This window comes from Podarcis tiliguerta (assembly GCF_965153285.1).
Source record: "Podarcis tiliguerta genome assembly, chromosome: Z".
Lineage (NCBI taxonomy): Eukaryota > Metazoa > Chordata > Lepidosauria > Squamata > Lacertidae > Podarcis > Podarcis tiliguerta.
In genome coordinates, this window is record NC_139553.1 from 22,277,980 (window position 1) to 22,304,122 (window position 26,143).

The window sequence follows — 26,143 nt, forward strand, 5'->3', positions numbered from 1 at the left end:
ACGTATCCAGGTAACAAGTCAGGGCTCCCCAAAAAGCGCACAGAGAGGAATCCTTGGGAAGCACAGAAAGTCTTTTGTTTTTTCTCTTTTTGTTTTAAATGAAAACTGGCTTTTTGGGGCCAGAAATAATAAATGAATACACTGGGTTGGATCCAAACAATCATGTGAGGGGAAGATCAAGGTCACCCCGGCTGGGCCATCCTCACCTACCCATTGCACGGGAAGTTAAAAAGTAAGAAGCATGCTATATGCACGTAGACTTTTCACTTTAGACCTGGGGTGGGGAACCTCCAGGCCACTCTATCTGGCCCCTGAGACTCTCCCCGACCACACCCCTCACTGCCCCTGCTTCTCAACCTCCATGTATGTCTCTGCCTGGCTTTAAATTTGTCATTCAACAATGCCTCTTGCTTGCCTGGGTGAAGGAGAGAGATGGGGTGTGTGAGTGTACTGTACGAGACGGTAGTATTTACATTCAGTGCTCCTGCCAGTTTTTGCCTCTGGTCTTGGCCACCACAGGAATGTGGCATCCAGATGATAGGTCAGAAGGGAATGCAACCCTTGGGCTGAAAGGGGTTGAAAGTCCCTGCTGGAGACCTAGCCCTATCATGTGTAGATATATGAGCCAGTGAGGATGCAGTCAAGAGGGTGATATCAACCAATGGATGAACAGAACATTCTGGTAGTGGGTGGGCCTAAACCCAGAAGCCATATCCTAGTGTGGGCTTTTTGTGGATAGGGAGCAAATACCAGGGTAAAATGCAAGTTTGTGTGTGTGTGTGTGTGTGTGTGTGTGTGAGTGAGTGAGAGAGAGAGATGAAATTTGGACAAGAATACAAATATTACTATCAGGTATCTTTATCAAGGGACGCGGGTGGCGCTGTGGGTTAAAGCCTCAGTGCCTAGGGCTTGCCAATCGAAAGGTCGGCGGTTCGAATCCCCGCAGCGGGGTGCGCTCCCGTTGTTCGGTCCCAGCGCCTGCCAACCTAGCAGTTCGAAAGCACTCCCGGATGCAAGTAGATAAATAGGGACCACTTACTAGCGGGAAGGTAAACGGCGTTTCCGTGTGCTGCTCTGGCTCACCAGAGCAGCGATGTCACGCTGGCCACGTGACCCGGAAGTGTCTCCGGACAGCGCTGGCCCCCAGCCTCTTGAGTGAGATGGGCGCACAACCCTAGAGTCTGTCAAGACTGGCCCGTATGGGCAGGGGTACCTTTACCTTTACCTATCTTTATCAAGACTTAAACACGAATCTACAATATAAATAAAAACACAGAAAAAAGATTAAGAGAAAATAAAAAGAAGGGGAAAAGAGAACTTCTCATTCTTCATCTGTTAGCCAAATGCAAAAAAAAAACCTAAACCAAATCTATTCAACACATTCACTCCAAGATGTTGTTGTTGTTTAGTCGTGTCCGACTCTTCATGACCCCATGGGCCAGAGCACGCCAGGCACTCCAGTCTTCCACTGCCTCCCGCAGTTTGGTCAAACTCATGTTAGTAGCCCACTCCAAGATAACACCCAACAAATCTGCTTCCTGTTAAACCAATATTATCTTCAGCCCTCAAACCCAGATATCATAAGTTCATTTTCCTTTTCATGCAAAAAGTATTTAAGGAAAAAGCAAGCAGTTACTGATATGTGTAATGCTATGACAAAGGAGCTAGCATGGTGTAGTGGAGTGTCAAATTAGGGCCTACATATCAAGGTATTGGACTAGATGACCCCCAGGGTCCCTTCCAACTCTACAATTCTAATTCTATAAGACCAGGGTTCAAATCCCCACTCAGCCATGAAGCTCACCAAGTGTGGCCTTGAGCCAGCCACTGCCTTTCCCAGCCTAACCTACCTCGCAGGGCTGTTGTGGTGCTCAAAATAGGTGCAGTAGAGCCACGTACATCATCTTGAGTTCCTTTGGAGGAACAGGTGGGATATAAATACAATAAATAAATGAAAGAATGAATAAGGGTGCAAGGGGAAGAAATGGCCTCGGGGGAGTCTGCCTTGCTCTTAAGGCCGCTGCTCCAAAAAGGGGGTGGGGGTGGCAGGGAGACAAGAGAGAAAAGCCTCTTACAACTTAAAAGCAGACTTCTCAAGTCTGGGAGGCTCTTCAGAACAACAAGATTGAACTGTTTGCTAGCCATGGGTTTCAATATTATTTATAGCATAACATTATACGTTCTGCAACTTTGACACCAGGAGGCCAGATACAAACAAATCCCCTGTTATTCTAGTCATTGACCTCTGGCTCTCTGCCAAGCAATACCGAATAACAGACTCGCTGTACAAGTGAAGGGGAGGGTGGGAAAGCTTCCCAGGTCGCTAATTTTAGAGGCAGCTGGGGGGCCGGGGGCGGGGAGGGAAGTGGCGGTGGCGTCTGCACCCGGTGCCCAAATTTCTGCAAGATATACAGGCTACCGACAGGTATTTCCTGTTAGGATTAGCTCCTTCTTAGCTCCGGAATATTGCTCGGGTTCTAACTGACAGTTGGGCCATAAAGCCCCATTTTCAACGCTCTGCAGACTGCAAGTTGCAACAGAAAGCTCAGATGAGGCCTCTCACTACAGGCCTAGCGAGACTCCAGCCCTCAAATAGCCTGCTTGCAACACACCCTAAGCAGCACAGAAAGATGAATGGAGGCCTTCTGTGCTTAATCTGAGGCCCAATCCACAAGATATCTGCTTCTTCTGCCCAGAGACCAGTGGAGACTGGATGTGTGCAGACACACACACACCCCTGCAAATAATGGTGTGACTCATGCAACATACCCCAATTTGTCTGATTACTTTGAAAGCTAGCATCGCTATAGCATGGGGTGGGGGTGCTATGGCCCTCTAGATGTGGCTGGGATCCAACTCCAGTCAACCCCAAACACCACAGCCAGCAACCTCCGGGAGGCCACAGGTTACCCCCCCCCCCCACAACAGCTGTGTAGCGGAAAACGGTGCAAATCAGGAGATCCACACAAGCAGCAATTTGTGTTTGGTGAAGGCAACAGTAGCCCTCTTCAGGCATTCACAGCCTGTGTGTGTGTGAGGGCTCTCCACCTTTCAGTGATTCAGATCCCTGAGCACATGGGATTACAGTGGTACCTCAGGTTACAGACGCCTCAGATTACAGACTCCACTAACCCAGAAATATTACCTCAGGTTAAGAACTTTACTTCAGGATGAGAACAAAAATCGTGCAACGGCGGCGCAGCGGTAGGCCCCATTTGCTAAAGTGGTGCTTCAGGTTAAGAACAGTTTCAGGTTAAGAATGGACCTCCAGAAGGTACCACTGTATTCATCACATGAGAAGCTTTTCTGCACAAAGCAGGAGCCCAACTTTGGACCTGCCCACCTCTTGTGAGGCTGGATGGGTTGCATCCAGAGAGCACAGAACTATTTGCTCCCTCATCATGTCAGCTCTGAGCCCCTGAAGAGAACTAGCTTCTTTCGAACTTCTGGTAGCTAAGGCACACTCTCCCATAGTTATTGGCCATTCTGACAACACGAAGCTGAACTTGATGGGCCTGGCCCATCAGAATTGTTTTTATGTTCTTACACAACTAATGGGCCTTCCTTACTTTATTTATGCCTCTATGAGGCACAGCCTAGGGCAGGGTTTCCTCCCTTAAGTCCAGACCAGCAGCCCTCTTCATCCAGGGCCTCTCCATGTTCAGGGATCATTATTTCCTAATTATTTATTCAGGACCACAAGGCCTGTTCTGTCAGATAGCCCATTCTTGTCCTTTTGCTACAATTCCTGGCCATGTGTCATCTTAACAAGGCTTGGCTGCTTGCTGATTAAATTAAGATGTTCAAGGAGCTGCAGGTCTCAAATGAGAATTCTGAGAGTGCTATTAAGCTAATTGCTTGTGTAATAAGAGCCAATTGATAAGGAACAATTTACAACATAAAGAGGGGGGGAATTGCATGGTTGGGAGGTGATAGAAAAGAATGACTTTATACAAACGTTCCCAACTTCTAAGCAATTTCACTTTTATTCCATGTAAACATTGATAGTAACACTGAAAAATTTGTATTTCTGTTTCAAACTTTCTAAGTACTTCACATATATTACCTCCTTCCTTATAATAACAACAACACCATAGAAGCGGTGAGAGTCATTTGCCTAAGGCTGAATGGCAAATGAAAGATTCAAACTAGGAACATCTTGATTCAAAGCTAAAGTCTTCATCACTTTGCAACACCTTCAAGCATCTCTATACCCATGATCCCTCTTATCTACCCTTCTCTCTCTCTCTCTCTCTCTCTCTCTCTCTCTCTCTCTCTGCACCTGATTACCTTTGCATACTCTATAAATTCTGTGAACCACCTAGAGGCCTCTGGGTATAGGGCAGTATGTAAATTCAGTAAATAATCATAACAACCCCAAAGTTGTGGCCTCCATTTGGGACCATGCTGTTCCTTGTGTGCTGCACTGTACTGTTTTTAATGTTTTGTGGTTTTTTTGTTGCTTATTACAAAGTTCTCCAACTTTCATTTAAAAACATGAATACATTATGTTATTAAAAATTCATATAAAACATTAACATACTCATCCAAACACCTACAAATCTTACACACACACACACAAACATGTCCCCCCCACTGTACTTAATACAAATCCACGTGCCCTCACTGCCCTGCATTAGTCTTTAAATCCTGCTGAGAACATGCCTCAGTAATACTGAAGCTTTCTACCAAAAGGTTTTCTTGCTATTCAAGGATTATATTTCAAGGCACATAAAAAGCAATGGCAACCAGGTAAATGAAAAATACCTCCAAAATCCACAAACCTGGGGAATGTTTTAGCATCCTTCAGCAGACAAGTTATGCAAAGGAGGGAGAGGGGAAACAAAAACTCAAAAGAACTATTTAAAAAATGGCTGGTGGTAAAGCTATGAGGTCAGCCTTTAGACTCAGGGGGCCTCCCAACTTCGGTATTTTGCAGGAGAGATTCAAGCACATCTCAGAACTTCAGATCTACAGTGCAACAAATCCACTAAGAAAACTAAGCAAAAATTGGCTCTTTGCAGTTTGGAAAGTGACATGGAAATGCATGCTTAAAACATGGCACCCAAAGCCTATGGAAGAGGTATAGTGGAGGTGAACAGACTTCAGATTTGGGGGATCTACCTTGGTCCAGAGCCAGCTGCAAAACGGTGGCTCAGAAAGGCAGGCTGATGTGAAATAGTAGCTTTGTGGTGGGACCCAGGACTCTGTTCTCAACAGTGGAACTGAACTCATGATCCCTTTGTACAAAAGAACATAAAGGAGCCTGCTGGATCAGACCAACGGCCCATCTAGTCCAGCATCCTGTTCTCACAGTGGCCAGCCAAATGCCCCAATGGAAAGCCCACAAGCAAGATTTGACCACAAGAGAACTCGTCTCTCCAGTAGTTTCCAGCAACTGGTCTTCAGACGCATTGCTGCCTCCAACTGTGGAGGCAGAGCATAGTCATTGTGGCTAGCAGCCATCGATAGCCCTGTCCTTCATATATTTATCTTATCTTCTTATAAAGCCATCCAAGTTGGTGGCCATCACATAGTTTAGCTATTCACTGCATGAAGGACTTTCTTTTCTCTGTCGTGAATCTTGCAACACTTCTGGTTTCTCCTCAAGGTCCATTAACTTCAGAAACACACCTTTTTTTGCTATTTTTAATCTCTTGCTTAATAATCAGGGAATGGAAATCTTTGCCAATCCACCACAAATGACCCAGAAACCTACTTATATATCCTGATCTTCCTTTAGACCACCCCTAATATATAGATATTTTCTTTGCAATTTTCAGTATTTGAGTGAAATGGTTAAAGCATTTTATAAGAACTTTAAAGTACTGGACAACCCCCCCCTTTAAAAAAAACTCATGCCAAAACTAATAAGGCAGATCGAGATAATCCTTTGCCAGGCTTTTGCTCGCTAGGGAGTTTTGCTGTATAAACACAGAAAGTAAGAACAATTCTGAAGGAGTTTAAACTGCTTTTAAAGTTGAGTTTTAAAGTGGCTCTTGTACTTATCTTTAATGAATATAAAGATTCACTTTATTAAAGCTGTTTACAGTCTGCCACTGTAGCGTGACCAAGCAACAGAACCCAGGAAGCGGCTATCCAAATCTAAAGTTATTTTCTTAATGTCCATGATCAATTAGGGCAAGACGTAGGTTTGGTCTCCACCTTAAGTAAATCTTCAGCACAGGGTGGTCCAACACATGGCCCGAGGGCCACATGTGGCCCTCAAGGCCTTTTTTTGGAGGACCTTGGCAACATTTGATGCCCCCACCACCACAGCCCTCGTGCCGCCTTCCGAAAGCTGAGGGTAGATGAGGCTCTGGGCTTTGAGAAGAAGACCTAAGGCTCTGACAGGATGCTAGAGTCCTCCCACATCCTCCCCAAAGTCTAGTTAGCGCTACCCCAGCTTTAGGAAGGAGGTAGGAAGGCTTTAAGGGCCCTGCCAGTGCCTCACAGTACAAGGGCTATGGGAGAGGTATCAAATTTTGGGCCCACTTCCCCTTCCCTACCTCCATCCCCACGCAACAAAGCAGTGCGTGGCCCATGGGTTCCATATTGAAATACTCTTGCAGCCTACTTGGTATGAAAAGTTGGACCGTCCTGCTTCAGTACCTCCTCGTCTCCCATATAGGGCAATGGATTCCAGTTACTCCTATGGAGAAAAGAACTGGGTTGCTTGGGAGGTCAAGAAGCAGGTTTCTGGCTCTGAGAGGATCTCACTGGTTCTTAAGTTCCCCATCAATGCTTGCACCTAGGCACAGTTTTTGCAGCTCAGGTGTGTAATCCTACAATCAAAGAAACCTGTGCCAAATCCCACATTGATTTTTAAGTGGGCAGGATTTGAAGGCTCGGAGAATAAATGGATTTGCAGCTAAACTAGAACTCAACACCACGATGACAGGCCTAATCTTGAGTCAGCCCATTGCTCCATCTAGCTCAGAACTGCCCACTCTGATTGGCAACAGATTGACCGGGGGGGGGGGGACCTTGCCCAGTCCTACCTGGAGATGCCAGACAGGATTGAATCTGGGACCCTATTCCATGTGGATCAGAGCTGCAGCCCTCCTCCAAGAAAAAGGAATGTGGATCAGTGTGTGATCTAACCCTAATGACCAACTGTCTAGACTTGCAGAAAGGGAGGGAGGTTACTGACCAGTGGTGTCTGGTGCCCATTAGAACTAGTGGGAAGGAGTCCAGGAACAGTCAAAGCCAGATCCAACAGGTTCTTGTTTGGTTCCCATCTTCTTTCTCCTTGCTGAGGCTAAAGAGGAAGGTGGCAGCCTATGCCACCTCCTGGACAGGATATAAGAAAGAGGACAGGACAGGTGGAGGCTTGCTATGGGGCAGACCAAGATTGGCTGAGCTGTACCCCGTTAGAAACATAATAAGTTGCCTCCTACTGAGTCAGACCATTGGTTCATCTATCTCAGTACTGTCTACACTGACTGGCAGCAGCTCTCCAGGATTTTAGACAGGGAGCTGCTCCCTGCTCTACGTGGAGATGCCACTGGGAATTGAACTTGGGGTCTTCTACACGCAAGGCAGATGCTCTACCTACTGAGCTACAGCCTTTCCTTAACCATTAACTCTTCCTACAGCCATTCATCCTAATGGACCAGCCTGCAATGGAAAATGCTCTTTTCCCATGCCACTTTAACACAGCTGTTTAATAGCTGCTAACTGCTCGTTTATCCCCATTTGCTCCCTTCCTTTTTTGCCCAGAGCTACAATACGATTTTCTCTCATTTTCTCTCTCACTTCTCTTATTTTCTTTTCAGTTTCAAAGGAAGGCAGGGCTGGGTGGGTTTGGGAAGTGGGGGGGGGTGAGGAGAGCAAAGGCAGGAAACGCCGCCAAGTAGATGGTGTTTGAAGAATTCAAACACCCCTTGGCATTTAAAGTTCAGAATGTGGTTAGAAAGCCTGTCTTAAGTAGAAGATTCTCCGGGCAATGAACACACCCTCTGGGTGATTTATGGCAAATGCACATTAATGGAGACAGCTAGAGGAACAAAGAAAGGAAGAGTTGGCACAGCACTCCCAACTCCTGCATTGCTTTTCTCAAATTTCACCCACCCACCCCGCTGCCTTGATTACATAACTTTCAGGTCTTCCCAGGGTCACAGTTCTTAAGTGTGCATAAAATGAGTCCTCAAGTATGTTTGCATCATTAGAAAGCTTGCAATTTATAGGATTAGTTTTTATTTTTGTTTCATTTTTTGCTGCTTTCTACCATTTTTTGCTGTTTTCTATCAGCCCAGCACTGAAGAGGTAGAAGCACCCTGAACCCTATTTCTGCACACACACACACCCCCCACATACAATTCAAGCCCTTCTAGACCTGCTTCAGAAGGAATGGCAACATAGTGATCCAGCAGAAACAAGACACCCCAGGTTCAAACCCTGATATCTCCAGTTGTTGTTGTCGGTAATTTAGTTTTTATTGACAATTTTTAACGCAACACGGGACATAAACCACAAATCATCAACAAACCCAACCCTGGTACATTTTGGCAAAAGAAAGAGAATCAGGGGAGGGAAAGGAGCAAAAGGTACCACACAGTGGAAAGGTAAAAAACAATATCCCTGATAGAAGAATGGAGCTTTTCACGGACTATTTTAAAAAAATTGCTATAGTCAAAAGAAATAGTGAGCAGGATTCGAGATAAAAGCAGTGGAATAAAAATGATAAAATAACTGTAACAGAGAAACTTGTAATAAATAAAGATATAATGCAGTCAAAAAGATTTGAGTAAAAGCACTGTGGAGATGGGGTAGGAAGTCAACTATGAAACAATGCAATTATTTGATATTAAGATTACTGTGAAAATGTTTGAAAATGCTAATAAAAAAATTATACAGCAAAAGAAATAATATCCCTCCAGTGATCAGGTAGTGACTTGGATGTCAAATAAAATAAACTCAAGCCAAGGGCCAGATGTCTTTGGGGAATAACACCAGACCACTGGGGACGGCGAGAATCAGGAAGGGAGAGGGGCTGACACATGACAAATTCAGTAAACGGAAATCAAGTAAATGAAACAAATGACTTAAAATTTGATTCCCCTAAAGGGATCATCCGTGCTTCTGCTTGCCCTGTGCCTAGAAAACATAGGTCCAAGAGGTTTTCCACTTGTCCTGCCAGCTTCCATGAAAAACCCATTTACTGCTCAATCAGAACAAACATCAATCAGTTTCTGAGGACTGGTTTTTTTTCAGTGGCAAGCAGCGCTTTATCCGGGGTGGGAGTGGCAGGACAAGTGGATGTGTTGACATACCCATAGCCGCGTGTTATGCTCTGCAAGATTCTCAACTGCTACCAATTGCCATACCTTGTTCCACCACCCTCCCAGAGAAAAATGAGTGCAATACTTCCAATGGGTTGACAAAAAGGCTGGGTTAGAGGAAAATTATGATTCAGGCCGAAGTGGTGGTGCATGAATGCAGTACAAGTCATATAAGATATTAGTAAGTTATCTCCCATTTGCTTGGAACAGTCTTTACCCACCTGAAAAGACTAGCAGCTAATGCAAGTTGTAGTCCAACAGCATCTGGGAGCTACCAAGTTGGTGAAAGGGAGCGTAGGGCACACCCATTTCCACAGCACTTCGCAGCAAGCCATCCGAAGGAGGAACTGTGGTCAATCTCTGTGGCGGGATACAGCCGGCTTTACTCAGCTGGGCTTCAAAATGGCTGCTGTCCCAAGCACACTGTGTCATTAGGGTTTCCTCTCTAAGCCAGCAGGACCTCACACAGAAAAGTCCCCAGGCTGGGTTTCGGCCTGCCTCTGGAAAGCCATTCCCTCCCAGCAGAATGTCTCATAGTGTCTCTGTTTCTACAAGAATTTCCATTCTCCATCTGCCACCAGCAGCTTTCAGGCTAGCGGTACGCTTACAAGTCATTCAAGGTTAAGGACTGTACTGAGAAGGATGCCTAGCTGAAGTCTGGGCCTCTTCTATAGCGCAATTGTCTGGTGGCGAAGGTAGTTCTGTTGCTGCTGCCTTGGTGCTCCGAATAGTGTGCTCAGGGATGTCTGTAGCTTGGTGACAGAGTAGGGCTGGGAAAGATTCATTGTCTGAAATAACTGGAGAGCTGCTGCCTGCAAAAGGCAGCCTTCCCCAGTTTTGGGTCCTCCAGTTGTTGCTAGGATTACAAAGACCACCACCCCTGCCAGCATTGCCAATTGTAAAGGATGATGGGGGTCGTAGTCCAAGAACATATGGGGACCCAAGGCAGATGAATGCTAATGTAGACAATAGTGAGCTAGCTGGGCCAATGGCCTGAAGTGGTATATGGCTGCTGCCTCCCTCCCTCAGGAACTGGGGGAAACTGAAGAAGGAGAAGGTGGATGAAACACGCAACCCATTTTTGTGTGTGTGAAATTTCTTTTATTATTATTAGTGTCTGTGTGTGCAAATAAACTGCACACAGAGAGGGGGGAAATGTTGTTTTAAAAAGGGAGCGTATACTTATTTGAAAAACTGATGCACCCACTCCACAAAGGGATGTGCTCCCTTCTCCCAGGGTTCTTTCCGAGCAAATTAATGTTAGGCAGGAGGAAAATTAGAAGGAATGCACAGGAAGGTTTGTAGGTTCAATTTCTTTCATCTAAATGTAGGTGCCCATACATGCATTCACCTTTCTTCATCCAGCTTTCTTTTCTTTCTCTTTCTCTCTTTCTTTTAAAAAAGGGATAATGTAGTCCAGAAAAGGCCTCTGAGGTCATCTTCTACGCTATGTCAGCCAAGACAGGGTTGAACTTAACGAAGTGCACTGGCAAGTGTCCTACACATTTAGCAACTCCAATATCCTGTGCACTTTTGCTCTGTGCCTAATACTTTCTCCAAGCTTATAGGAAATTAAATATAATGTTGGATGTGCACCTTTGATTCCAAAGAGGCATCCCTATACTTGACACTGTAATAAAAATCTCTGCCAACATATCCTAGAGGGAAGTTGTTTTCCACACTGCTATGAGAGGCAGACAGTATGCTTCTAACAAAGAGTCCACGGTGCTTAATTGCCTAATGACAACTTTGTTCTAAAGCGCACTGCCAGATCTGCTTAGGCACCCCATCACTGGCTGCATCAGAATTGCATGAGATTTGCTGCATGGCACAGCAGTTTTGCAGCCCACTGTTGGGATAACAGATTGGCCTCCAAAAACATGGGGAAGTTTACCATCCCTGGATAAGCACTCTGAGCACTTAAGTGTTGAGCCCTACCTTTCCTCATTCTGCAGCCTTGAATAAGGTGTTCCCTCCCAGGTGCAGGTCTGCAAAATGGGAATAATGCAGCAACCTGTTTTCACAAAGCCAATATGATATGACAACTTACTCTCAAGCACAGTAACATGGTTACCTGTTTTCACAAAGCTAGTGAAGGCAGAATCTGAAAAGCATCTTGCTGACCTGGCTTAGACCTGGGAGAAAGGCGAAGCTGGCCAAGGAGCAGGAAGAGAAGACAGCCTCTTAAGGTGCATTTATTGACAGGAAAGCCTTTAAAGCAGCCAAGGACTATCCCATTACCAGCTCCAACTTGCTACTGCTGAGAAGATCCCCTTTCTGTTCCACCAGGTCGCCTTGCAAATCCCTCTTCTGGCCCCGGAGCTGGGGGGCATTAATGCACAGGTTAACTGCCCATCATTTCCAAGACCCACTGTGAACTTCAGCCCTGGCATGTGAGAAGAATAGAGGCAGCATGAGTCTAATAAGACATCCGCAGCTCCTTGAAAAAGTTATAATCCCGTACAGGATCAAGATTAACAAGTGGCAATGTTGAGCAGTTGCTTCAGTTTATCCGATTTCACAAGTGGTGAGCACGCACCCCACTCCATCTTCATGGTGCTGTCTTTTTTGAAAAAAGGGGGAGGAGCTCTAGCAGAAAGCTAGAGAATGCCACCTGGACACCCCCCCCCCCCAAAGTGCAATGTTATCTAGCTACCAAGACACGAAAAAGTGGCATGAAACTACAGGAGAGGTAGAGTGAAGAGAAGAGAACCTTATGGCACTTTTACAAGTCCCAGCTGGTGGGGGTGGACTTTGCTAGCACTGATGGGCTGGCCTGGAGTCTTAGGATAACTTCACAAAGAGAGTTTGTTGTGGACTCCATGCTACTCATGCATGCAAGTGCTTGTTTGTTTGTTTGTTTGTTTCTGCAGCATGCACGGAACATTGTTCTTCTCAGGGTTTCATCCACTTTAATCCAGGTTTGCCATTTCCAGTGTGTGTGTTTTTGTGTGTGTGTGTGTTTTTACTTAATGGATTGCCCACAAAAATTGTGAAAGGGGAAAATAATACGGGTCAGCATTTTGGTGGGAATGCATTGAAGAAACAGTAAAAAACCTCCTTGCATGAGCAGAACAGAGTCCTTGGAGGTTAAGGACTTTTGGAGGTAGAGCTATAGTTCCAACATGAGTCAGAACCCAAGAATTCAGGCCAACATCTCCCTGGCAATGTATGGTTGTTTTGTGTGTGTTCTCATCAAAATTTGCTAGATGTCACCAATAGTTTTTGCTGCTAGTTATTTATTTATTTTCTGAACACTTCTCTGGAGCAAAAACGGTATTCCAAAACAACACAGCTGGTTTTGCAGGAAAAGGCTGCAGTTCAGTGACCGAGCATCTGCTCTGTGTGAAGCTCAATTCCACATGGCATCTTCAGGTAGGGCTGTCTAAAACTCTGGAGAGGCACTGCCAGTCAGTGTAGATAATACTGGGCTTGATGGACCAATGATCTGACTCAAACACAAGGCAGCTCTCTAAGCTGAAGAGATGGGAAGAGACAGCAATCCAACTAAAGGGTGTGTTTGGAGTCACAGCAGTACTTGCTTGTCTTCTTCACTACTTCACTTAAAAGGAGTATATTGTTCAGTATATGTAAACAAACGAACTGCCGGTGTTGTTTTGATAGCCTAGTCCTAAATTTGATCTAAAGGGACCTTGTCTTGTTTAAGATCAAAACCTGGAGAACGTGACATTGCAAGAGGTGGCTGAAACACGGATAATCAAAGCCCTGTGCGCTGTTATTGTTTGGGTTGGGTCCACACCTTGCATCTGTTGATGTTCTTTAGCATAAGTCCTATTTTTACAGGCATACACTGTGTCCATAAAACTGTGCCGCACGTAGACCATGAGAGAATGGCCCAAGTGTCCAGCCACTCAATCCACTGAGATAGGCAGACTTCAGCATGAAGGTGCAACACTCAACACACCAAAAGAACAAGGAAAACTCAAGGGTAGCTCACACAGAGTGTCTTGATTAAGGCCATAAAGTGAGTCAGTGCCAGAGAAGGAACTTGCAGTAAATTTCTGACCCATGCTTAGCCTGTGGCAGATTGTCAAAGTAAAATACAACATTTACTGGAAGTTTAGGCACTAACATGCCCAGTGATATGCCTTTTCAACTCCTCTATATCACAATGAGGTGGTCCCATAAAAATAAAATGTTAGGATATGTCTTTCCTGTAAAGACTGGGGGGGAAAGCAGCTTTCAAGAACATACGTTATTAAGACATGGAAGCTGCAATAAAATGCTGCAGTGTACAGTGCTCAGTCAGCCATGCCTTATTCCAGGATATTCCATTCCCTCAATCCCGTTTCTACCCCCTTCCAATCCTCAGCAAGAATTATGTAGCTACTGGGCATGCTCAGTTCTGACTGGGATTTCATTTTGTTGTACTTTTGCAAACTGTGGGGAATCTCCAAGCCTCCCAGTACCTACTTCTTGTGGGTATATGGTTCTGTTTTGACCAAATAAGAATGGGCAGTTGGAAAATGAGAAGTATATTGCCACACAGGGTTTGCTTCATTCATGTCAAACCAAAGCACTTAAGGAGGCATGCAAAGTTCTCTCCCATCCCTTTTATCAGCAGAACCACCCTGCAAGGTAGAAGTGTGCATGCACACGAAAGCTCATACCAAGAACAAACTTAGTTGGTCTCTAAGGTGCTACTGGATAATTTAAAAAAAAATTAAAATATATTTCTACTGCGTCAGACCAGCACGAATCTAGAACCCTGCAAGGCAGGCTTTCCTGAAAGACAGACACACTCAACAAGCATCATGGCTGAATGAGGATTTGAGCCAAGCCTCCCAGTACTAGTTAAGGATACTCAAGGTCCACATTTTAAAGCAAACTGGCCCAATCTGTACTTCCCATGCACAGAATAGGGCACTGTTATCTCTTTGTTTCTTATACTTCTCTGAATTTTGCAACACAGTTCTCAGCTCAGAAAATGTACAAAAATGCATACAAAAATGGAATTTTTCCAGCAATTATTTTAAGTTTGCAGAATGCTGTGGCCACAGGATGGAACAGACCATACTTTAGGCTTTGTTTTCCCTAAGGTAGTCAACATACATTTTGCTATACCACTTTAGGCTGCTGGGGGAGGCCCATGCAATAGATTGCTGGGTCATATTTTTTTTTAAATCACTCTGCAAATGTAAACTACATGTAAGTATCTAGAGTACAGTGGTACCTTGGGTTACAGACACTTCAGGTTACAGACTCCGCTAAAGCAGAAATAGTACCTCGAGTTAAGTACTTTGCTTCAGGATGAGAACAGAAATTGTGCTCCGGCGGTGCGACGGCAGCGGGAGGCCCCATTAGCTAAAGTGGTACGTCAGGTTAAGAACAGTTTCAGGTTAAGAACAGACCTCCGGAACAAATTAAGTTCTTAACCCGAGGTACCACTGTAGTCCTGTCCCCAAAACTTGGGGGGGGGGGTGAGCAGAGGATTATTTTGTACAGAGAGGCATTTGAACGTGCAAGCCTCCACCTGCGGTTGAAAGACGTACAGCTCAAACAAAGGCTTAGGACAAAGGGGAGAACAGTCCTTAGCCTCAAGGCAGGATCCTCCAAACAGGACTCCCATTTCAGACCAGGTCAGCTAAGTAACAAGCTGGCAGAAGCAGAAAACTAATGCACACAACTAAATACAACTTTGTTTGAAACCAATGTGTAAAATAATAAGAAGAAGAATCTACCCAGGTGGCTCAGGCATGTGAATTATGTTTCACATTAGAACAGAAGGTTTGAGGGGGGAGGACCTTCCTGAGTGACGGAAGTCTATGAAGCTTTGGGGCTGGAAGGAATGGTGGGAGACTGGCTAAGCAAGAGAAGCCTTGCAAGACAGGAATTGCAGGATTCTTATCGAAGTGAACCTCTAAAGTGAAAATTCAAATAGGTAAAAATAGTTTCTATCCCCCCCAAAACCAAAAAAAAGAACGAATGCATACAAAATCCCTCAAAAGCTAGAATAAAAAGGTCCGCTTTAAACTAACAAGCAAGCAAACAAGCCATTTGAAATATGTTTTCATTCAATGACACAATTACAAAAAAACTGTAGTCATTTTGGAACTTTCTAACCACATGACCTCCCTAGGAAGCTATTTCTTCACTGAAGGCATACTAGCTGCTGATTCAAGTAGTCCCTGGGTCCAACTTGCATTCCTAGCTCTGCCACGTTCCAGCAAAGTAAACATGGACAGGACAGCCGGCCTCTGCCCCCTGCCCTTTACCTTGTCCACTTCATTACTAAACTCTTAAGCAGAGGCCTGTCCATCTCCTTGAGCCTATGGAATATCTAGCAAGGGGGGTCATTTTATGGGAACTGAACTCACCTGCCAGTGTTTTAAGGCAATAGGTGAGGTCAGAGCTGTGATTGGTAAATGAATTTCAATCCCTGGGGTCCTTAAGAGCTATTTACTCCTCCTATTTTGTGAACTTTTCTTGCTTCTGACTTATAATCCAGTCCCCAGATCCTCCCATTTACTACTCTATTTTGCTGCCTGCCAGGTACTTGCAGCAGTTGGCAGGCAGCTATATAATATGTATGTAAGTGTGTGCACTGGGGATCAAGGTAAGTGCAGGAATGACTTGTATTGCTGCCTGCTAACCATGTTGAACAGAGGTGCACTCAGGACCACTGCTGGGAGAAAGTTTAGGTCTTGCCCTGAGAACCTTAGTGCAGCCTTCCCCAGTGTGGTGCCTTCCAGCTATTTTGGACTACAACTCCCATCAGCCCCAGCCAGCACAGCCATCCTGCGCAGCAATGAAGCCAAAGTATGCATAACTAAAATGATCACATATTCCTCCTGTTTCTCTCCATCTCCCTTCCCTCTCCCTTCCACTGCCTCCCATTGTGTTAAATTCAGTATTTTCAGTCACATGGTCAAGCCAAAGCAATCCTTAGGATTCAGCATCACACACATAAGATTACTGCACCACAGATAATGAATACTGAAGAAGTATCTCAATGGTTTGTGGACTCAGATTTTCATTTTATTAAAACGCAGCAGTGGCTGGGATCCAATATGCCTGCATTTGCCCTGCTACAAATGCACTGCACAGTTTTGAGCAAGTTAATTGTTCCTAGTCTCAGTCTCTCCCATACCCAATGTGCAAAATGGGAATAACCACAGCTGACTTTGAAGGTTTATTGTCAGGGAGAGCACAACACAATACTGTTACTCTGCTGGTGGTGCCTGATGGGCTGAAACAAAAACAATTCCATTTTCACTTTAGGAGAATTAAGAGGCAAGCTGACATGACTACATCTTTTTGCCAGAACCTGCGTTGCATCTTTCGGCATTGAGTTCAGCCTTCTTGTAAAAAAAAGTCAACGAACCAAAAGACAGTTAATGACAAAGCTCATTAACTTCTGTTCAAGTTTATTTGGAACAACAGTGTCTGACCTGAATTTCCCGTTATTCCATATAACCTTTACCCTGCTGAACGTGGAGTAAAAGCAGTTTGGGTAGGTGAACCCTGGTGCACTGGTCCACTTTACTCATTACATTTTAGTTGTACAACTACAATGGGACTGTACATCAAAGAATGTAAAGCAGAAATGTGTCAAATGCATTTGCAAACACATGAATCATAGACCTACGTTTCCCCAGGAGCCAGGAGCAGCTCATCCACTATCTCAAAATGCACCATTGGTACCCTGTGAAGGCACTTTATAGGCTGGGCTATATTAGTCAGGGTAGTGAAAAAGGCTGCCTCTTTCATCTACCTCTGTTTTAGCCTGTGATGATGAGAGGGCAGAGTTGACATAAAGGGTTTTGTGGGCTATGGTTAAGTCTTGGTACCCTGCACTATCACCATATTAATGGCTGTGCGTGCCGACCTGAGAGAGCTGTAATTCTTTGAACTTCTTATTGCTATTACATATTGAAATGTTTACAGCAGGAACTTGATTTAAATATTTATGAATTTTACATGATGTTTAGTAACTGAACTGTTAACTTTTACTTACATGCTTATAACTGAGGAGAAGGGAATTTATAAGGAGCAGGATCTGTTGGGAAATTAACTAGAGTAAACCAATTGAACAGGAGCTGATGCTCTGGCTCAAGGTACAAATTAGCTGAAAAAATTATTAGGGGTGTTTCGGACTGGAAATTAGTTGGCTTGTATTCTAAATTCTTCTTCATACATGCAGGTCAGCATATGCAAATTTGTACCTAAGGGCCTGTGTCCCTGAATCATTAAGTAACTTGCAACATCCGTGGTTGCAGCCCAAGCTAATCAAGTCACAATACAGCACAACCAGCATACAATAAACAATCATAAGTGGATAATCAAATGCAAGTTTGGACTAAAATGATGTCTCAAAAGACAGAAGACTGTTGCTTGGGGGGTGGGGGAACTGTCTTCCAAAGGAACTATTGACTCTTGCAAAAATTCTAGTATACTCCTATTGCAACCAGTTCTCTCATGCCCCACAGTAATCAATGCCTACAAGCATTAGACAAACAAAAATGCAACAATCTGGAAACAAGATTTGGGTTTCGGCTGGGTGGAGCAAGACTTCCAGGAGAAACATGCATTTGCTGCCTTTCAACATGTGAAGCAGCCCAGAATCCAAATGTGAACCATCTTCACACAGTCACCACTTCCAGCAACCCTACAATCTTTTACAAGTGGACAGCTCCTTTAAATGCATAAAATAAAAAGAGCTTTTGACATAGATGTTAGCTGTAGCTACGATTTCAACAGCACAGCAACAGAAAAACTTTTTTTTTTAATCTGTATTTGTTTTTGCAGTGTAAGAACTTCTGGAATTGGGCCATTGCCGAAAAATTGCACACAAAGTGCATGATTTCAGGAGGGTGCAGGATCCAGAACGCCCCTAGGTCATTTGGTGGGATTATATTTCCTATGCTTTGGACTTAGATGTTTAGCATTCACCATTCAGAGCAGCTTGGGAAATATGGATACCTTGATATGTATTAGTGTGTCACCGAACCTCTTGGGCTTGCTGATCAGAAGGTTGGCAGTTTGTATATACACAATGGGGTGAGCTCCCATTGCTCTGTCCCAGCTTCTGCCAACCTAGCAGTTCAAAAGCATACCAGCACAAGTAGATAAATAGGTACAATTGTGGCAAGAAGGTAAACAGTGTTTCCGTGCGCTCTGGTTTCTGTCACAGTGTTCAGTTGCGCCAGAAGTGGTTTAGTCATGCTGGCCACATGACCCAGAAAGCTGTCTGTGGACAAACGCTAGCTCACTCGGCCTGAAAAGCGAGATGAGTGCCACAACCCCATAGTTACCTTTGATTGGGCTTAACCATCCAGGGGTCCTTTACTTTTTAAAAACATTATTATTATTATTATTATTTATTGTTTTTGTTTCCTATATACCCTGGTAAATGGTAATACCTTGCTACCACACTTTTGGGTTGTTGAAAAAAGAAAAAGCTAAAAATAATCAAATTTACACTGGAGAAATGGTGAGTCCTAGAAGATACTCAAATTCATCTGGACTGGGATTCCCCAGTGTATCTGTTCACAAAACCCAGTGAAAGATCAAATGAGACTCATTGGTGTCTATTGGGTAGCAGGGGTCTGGTCTTCTACAGAACCATATACTTAGCAGGAAGTTTCTGAACAGAATGCATTAAAGTAATGCGGGGGGAGGGGGACTATGTCACCTGTGGAGAGTTAAAATCATCTCCACATGACCAGGTAAAGGAGCTTGTTTAAATTGGAAGTACTGGCTTTCTCCCTCTTTTCCAAGGCCATTACAAGGTAACTAATATTAAGTGTGTATGTCAGCAAATGAATTAGTAGCAATTCCTTCTGCACAAAAATAGCAGATTTAACTTGAAAATTACACACATTTAACTTGTGCACATTCAGCTTTACATGCTTGGAAAAATATTTTTTTTTAATTAAAGGGGGGCACATTCAGGAGAAAAAGACTTTGGGAATCTCATCTGCCATTGAACCCAATGTGTTTTGATTATGCACAATGTTGGCTTTACGCGCTATCCCTCGAACATAACCCCAGCGTAAGTTGAGACGCGTCTGCACTACAAGGTACGTTAGTGGAAAATCAAGCAAGAGGGAATTTCACAAGATCCAAACCTCTGAAAGGAGCAAGCCAAAAATGTCTGAGAATTCCCTGTCAGGGATGGGAAAACCCTGGAACTGCTGCATTTTTGCATAAGCAATTGCTGCCAGTTACATAATTAATAACATATGCATGAGGCACCTTGCATGAAATGGTTCAGTTGCACGTGATACCCAACAGGATTTCACTAGGGAGAACTCATCCTGGGAGCAACTGGCACCGCACAGTCCCTCAGCCCTTGCAGACTTTCCCCTTCCAAGTAGAAACAGAATTCTGAAAATAGCCATTTTGATGCAAGAGCTCTGTGTGTATACATTTAAAAATTCATATGCAGAGACAGCCTTCTATGGAGAGCTGGCATTCAGGAGGAGCCACATTCAAAATGGTTTAGAGGGGACATGGGTGGCTACACTCACATGTCTGAGAAATTTGAGAAAACTAAGATAAGGGACAGGGAATAGGTGCGTCCCAAGGATAAATTTTCCAAGTTGTCATCCCTGTCCCTTCCCCATTCACAGGGGAAAGGGCTGCATTTTCAAAAGCCTTTCCAGAAGTATGGTAAAATCTCCCAGCTTCAAAACGACACAGTGCAGGCCTAGGGCAGCGAAATTAAGTTTCCCCTGGAGCGGCAATATTGCTTGACCCGGTCTTGTTCACAAGAGTTGTTTGTTTACATACATCAGTGTTAAACTAAATGTTTCCCTATTATGCGGCGGGGGCGGTGGAGCTATCAACCACCCTGCTGCTAATTCCATTACACACACAAAACCCACCAAAACTACAAGTGAAACATTACAAGAAATCGGAACTCCTGTCCAAGAATCAAGAGCCAGTATAGGAACACCCTAAACAAACTCAGTTTGCTTCCATTCCAAAGTCTTTCACCATCCGGATTTATGGGGTAGTTTCAACATTACGGTTTCAAAGTTTCCTACACTCAGATACATCTGTTGTAGCCTTTGGCAACTTGGTGCTCTTCAGGAAATGCTGTCTGGAGCGAACGGAAGTTCAAGCCCCAACATCTGAAGGGCACAAATGTAACCAGATACGTTAAATGGTGAACAACTTCAGCATTGTAAGTTTAGAACTGTTTTGATGGAGCTAAACAATAAAACTGTTGACAGCACCGCCACCACCATAACAAAACTAAAACACAACAATGATCCAAAGCCATTGTGCATAATTTCTTGTCTTCCTTATTCACGGTAACTGGAACCTACAATTCATCACAGGTATAAACCTGTGGGAAACCTGTAGGATTCCAGATGTTGCTGGACTCTATCCCTCAACAGCATGGCCAATAGTAAGCAGTGATGAGAATTATACCCCAAAACACTGGAAGGCCACAGGTTCACTGACTCCAACACTATCCCAAACTCTAGGCCTTCATCTTACATGGACTTCCGTTACCAGCAGATTCTTCCACCACCCCACTTCTCATTTGACATGTCAACCAAGAAAGATTATAGGTTCTCCAGGAAGGAACAGTATATTCCAGCCTTTGTCAACCTGGTTCACCCCCGAAATGTTGGACTACAATTCCCATCAGTCCTGACCAGTATAGCTAAGCTCCCATCATGTTTTGGAACCTTGCAGCTGTGCAGGCTATTGCCTGCCACCCCGTTGGCACACGCTGGTCTACGTAATGTACCTAAAATGTTCTCAATACAAGATGTACAATGAGACTGAGATGGGTGAGTGCCAGGCTGCGCTTCCAGGACTCCTAGAGTCATTCTAGCATTACACAGTCGCCACATTTTCTCCCTATAGTTGGGCTTCCAAGCTTACCTAGGGAGGTGTGTAAAGTACCATCTCCAGATACAGAATACAAATATGATTTGCAGCTAGGTAGCAAGACTACAAAATTATTACTATGATTCCGAAAAACACACTACTTGCAAGCAACAGGGTTAACTGGCCTGCACACTAAAGAGGAGGGGAGAGGGAGGTTTTTTAACGTTCAAAATAGGATCAAAATGTGTGTGCGTGTGTGTGTTCCTGTTCTTAATAGGCTGCTGCTAAGGAACCGGGAGGCTCTAAGACTTCCAAGCCGCTCTGATGCTCAGATAGACCAAAATCGCACATCTCCTCCTCGTGGGTGAATGTATACACTGCCGCTATTATTTACTATCAGGCGCCGGCAGCACGCTCGGCGCTGTACACGTTTCGCTGTTGTTTTTGTTGTCATTGCTCGGGGGATTCAGAGTAGCTTTTGCAACTGTGGGAAGTTTTCAAGCAGCTGGGAGCGGTGGCAGGAAACCGGCACCATAGCTGTCAACTTTTCCCTTTTCTTGCGAGGAATTCTATTCGGAATAAGGGAATTTCCCTTTAAAAAAGGGAAAAGTTGACAGCTATGACCGGCACTGAGGCGATCGACTCCACACCGCAACCCTAAACAGGGGTGTTGAGAGGGTGGCCCGCCGATCAAGCTCCCCAGCGGAACTTTTGAAGGAAGCATCCTACCTCCCACCCCCTCCAAAACCCCCACACCTTTTTACTACCATCTACTTCTGGCCCGCCTACCCAGGCTCCCCTAAATCCAGCAGGCCGGAGTGTCAGCGCTGTTCGCTCCCTCCAGTCGCGCAGTGCTCTCCCCTAACCCCTGCAGCCGCCCCTTGCCGACGCTCACCTGTCTTAAACTTCAGCGAGGGGTCTTCGGCGGCCCCGTCGTCCTGCAGCAAGACGTAGAGCATCCCGAAGGAGTTGTGGATACCGAAGATGGAGCCGTTGCACCAGGTGGCAGCCAGGACCACCACCCAGCCGAAGCCTCCTTCGGGGGGCGTGAAGCCCTGCGCCGCGGCCCCCGGAGGGCCCCCTCTGGCCACCACAGCGCCGCCAGCCGCGGCTTCCCCTCCTTCGCCCTCCTCCCCTTCGTCTTCCAGGGCCCCCTTCTCTGACAGCGCTTGCTCCTGACTCCGCAGTGCCATCGCGCCCGCCGGTCGAGCTCCTCGGATCGGTAAGAGGAGGAGGAGCTGGTCTGGTGCTTTGGCTGCTAACGCTGTAGCTCGCTTGCAAGCCGGTCCCTCACGCCTCCTCCTGCTCCGCTGCCTGCCTCTCCTCCTCGGTCTCCTCCTCTAGCTTCCCCCGTGGTCATCCCGCCGCCGCCGCCGCCTCCTCCTCCTGCTGCCGCAGCGAGAGGGACCCTCCCCCTCCGCGTCCAGCCCAGACAAGCCTCGCCACGCCCCTCCGCCTTGCCGAGCTGCCTCCCGCCTGGATCAAAACACGCGCGGCTCTGCTTGGAGACGCTCACGGAGGGCGGGCGGGGAGGCAGCGCGTCCGGAACTGCTGTCCCCGCCGCTGCCGCCGCCGCTGCCGCCTTGCACGGCCCCGATTCTCCACCGGAAGCTGCCTCGGGGGTGTCACGTCTCCGTCCTACCGGAGGGTGGTAGGCTGTTTGTGGAAAAGGAAGGAGGCTGGGGAGGATGCGAGCAATGGGGTCGCCCCCCACCCGCTCTGCAAGGGTACCGCTCCAGCGGTTGAAATCCGTGCTCAGCCCAGCTGTCAATCCCCCAGAATGTATTGGTGGGCCTTGCATAGGGCATAGGAGTGCAGCACCTGCAGCCAAGGGGTGGGGGGGTGTTGGGGGCCTTTGTTTTCCTCCCAAGGAAACCGAGGGGGAGAGTAATGGCAGCCCTCGCCCACCAGGAGAAACAACAACTGCGCGCACTTGCAGCTCCTCTGAAATCATGGTTGGATTTAGGAGGAAAAAATCGAGCGGCCGCGTCTCGGCTGGGGGAAGGCAGGAGATCCGGGGGCTTTGGAATCGCCCCCCTCACTTGTCTAGGTGTCCCGTTTCCCCCTGCCCGCAAGGTTGCGGCGTGGTGTGTTCACCGAGGCTTGGCAGACGACGGGAGGCGACAGATTAACCCCGAGATTGGGGGAATCAGGGATAATCCACGCCCCACCCCTCCATGGCAGCAGTGGGTTAGGTTGCTAAATGGGTGAAATGGCGTCTAAAATATAGGTCACCTTATTGTACGGTGAAAAATGCTTGCGCGTGTAAAAAAATGTTTCGCCACCACTACTCAGTGTCGTAGTAGTAGAAAACTGGTCTTGAGCGCGTGATCAGACACGTTTGGAGGAATGGAGAGAGTGTAAGTCCCCAAAAGTGAAGGTGAATTCCTATCCTGCCTGCTTGGATGCATGATTCCCCGCCCCCCACGCCGCCGCCACTCTTCAGCAATGACACCCCGGGGAGTAAGCCCCACTGAGCACAGCAGGGCTTACTTCTGAGCAGGTATGGAGAGGTTTGCGCTGTTCGGCTTCGCTTCACTAGCACTCTAAACATACTTACCTGGGAGTAAAACCCATTGAATACAACGGGCCTTCCAAATAAACGTACCCAGTCTACATTAAGCCAGCAGGCTTGAAGCAAGCGAGGATTCCCCACTACCTCCGCCCAGGCATCTGCTTGGCACATAGTGGGTCCTCCTCATACAACAAAACAAATTGCAAAGAAGGTGGGACATTTTCATAAGCTGGATAGCTTATTTTATCTTTTCTAAAAAAAAAAAAAAAGTCTGCTATTGGGTGGGCTCAGTGAAAGAGGAAGGGGAGAAAGATTCAGCAAAATGGCTCCTTCCGACTACCTTCTTTCCTTCCTACTCCCCCCCTCCATCAGTAAACAGGTTGATGTGTTTGAGATGGGGGGGGGGGTGTGTTTTGCAAGCAGTGTGCCCACGCGCATTTACTTCCACAGAAGACCATGTGAAGCTCTCGCATTTTGATCCATCATAATAAATTGTTGTTATATTGTTACTGCTTTTATTTTGTTACTGGTTCCTCTTGTGAGATGGCTGCAGCATTTACCCCCAGGCAACACACGCCTGCCTTCAGAAGATCCACAAGGATTGAAATCCTGTGGGGCAGCAGCTGCTGCTCCAGACCTCCCTGCCCTGTATGTGAGGGCAGCAGCAACCTGAGTCCTTTTCCCCTCTCCCACCAGCAGCAGATGACATTTGGATAAGGAGGCAGAGCGATCTGAATGCTGCCTCCTTGACTCTCAGGTGTCTGCCAGACTCAGACCCTGAGGAATGGGAGCCAAGAAGGCTGGCTGGTGGTGCTGTGACTGGGAGAGGATGGGCACCCACCCAGTGGGTCAGGGGAAATCGGGATGGCTGTGCCAAGTGTCTCAGCAGTGAACTCTGGTGGTTTAAGGAAGGGGTTGGGGAGCTATAAATGCAAGACCTCTTACCGTGCCAGGAAGAAAATAGCTCCCCTCCCCTTGATTTCTGCTGTGAACCTTCGTTGTTTTTTGTTGCTTCCCCTGCGAAACCCCAAAGTCCTGACAGCCCAGTGGAAGCAGCTTTCACTTCCCTCCAGGAAGCCAAGGGGCCATGCAGCCCCTCCCCTTGGGATCAGGGAGCAGTACTCCCCCCCCACACACACACAAGGAAAAAGCAAAAAGCACTCCTAGAAAGCTTAGCAAAAGGTAAAATAAAATGGAAGCACAACAACCATTTCACTGCTGACCTCACCTAGAAGAGATAGATTTGAGTGTGAGTGCATCTGTGTGCCTGAAACATTATCCACCTCTTCTCTCACACACAGAGAGAGGTACTCAAACTGACCTTTCTGCTATGGTTTACAAGAAGGCCTAACCAGCACTATGACATCTATTTATTGATTAAGAATTGCATGTACAGTGGTACCTCGATTTAAGAACAGTCCTGTTTAAGAACGATTTGGTTTACGAACTCCGCAAAACCGGAAATAGTGTCCCAGTTTAAGAACTCTTCCTTGGTCTAAGAACGGAATCTAAATGGTAGAAGGGCACCAGCGGCGGGAGGCCTCATTCGGGAAAGTGCAGCTCGGTTTAAGAACAGTTTTGGTTTAAGAATGGACTTCCGGAACGGATTAAGTTCATAAACCGAGGTACCACTGTACTGTACATATCTTCCCTTCAATAAATATTCCCTGGGAGACTTACAAGCAAAACAGTGTTAGAAACACAATATATGATAATATATGAAAATCAAGAAGAAGAAATACACCACATATTTTTACAGGCTGGATTCAGCTACCCTTAGGTCAGAATAATCTGTGCTTAATTTAAACTAGGATTAAACTTCATGCCACTATTAAAATGACCCTTTCTTTGATTCAGCAAAGCACTCAAACTTGAAACACCATCCATGGCTCTGGTATGCATATCTTAAAAAGAATATGGTAGAGCTGATGAACATCAGCAAAAGGCAACCAGAATTATCAATGGACTGGAGCAAACTCCCCAAGGAAAGGTTACAACTCCTGGTCTTTTTTTTTATAGATTAGGAGGGAAATGAATAAGAGACATGGCAGAGGATTCGGTAGAGACTGAATCCATCCAGGCAAATGAAGGGCTGCTCTGCCAACCCCATATATGCCCACTTGACTGCTTTGATCGGTGGACTTGGAACTATTACAGATGCCACATAATACCCATTCTGCATTGGTAAGAACTCAATTTTTTTAGTGTAGCAGCACCTACATTCTGGAACTCCCTGCCTATTGACATCAGGCAGGTGTCTTCACTGTGCTCTTTTCTGCACCTGCTAAAAACATTGCTTAGGCAAGCCTGCCCAGGTGTTAGAGATGGGTTGAATCTGCTTTTAGTCTATTGTTTTAACTTTTCAAAAGTCTTTAATTATTGTTATTTTTTATTACTGATAATTTTATTCTACTATCTTTTTTGTAAACCTCTTTAAGGGATGTTGCTTTTCTCTCTCTTTTTTACAAATAAGCAGTGTACAAATTTTATGGAATAAATTACAAATAAACCTGAGTCTGCACTCAGTCACTTG

General features: G+C 45.7%; 1 protein-coding gene across 1 annotated transcript in view; it reads right to left on the reverse strand.

Moving 5' to 3' along the window:
• Positions 1–24,965, reverse strand: part of SLC16A2 (solute carrier family 16 member 2) — a 102,504-nt gene extending 77,539 nt beyond the window's left edge. Inside the window, exon 1 of the mRNA XM_083423809.1 lies at positions 21,991–24,965. Within this exon, the coding sequence (XP_083279935.1) occupies positions 21,991–22,288 (298 nt within the window). The 5' untranslated portion in view covers positions 22,289–24,965. The remainder of the gene's footprint in view (positions 1–21,990) is intronic.
• Between the last annotated feature and the right edge of the window lie 1,178 nt (positions 24,966–26,143).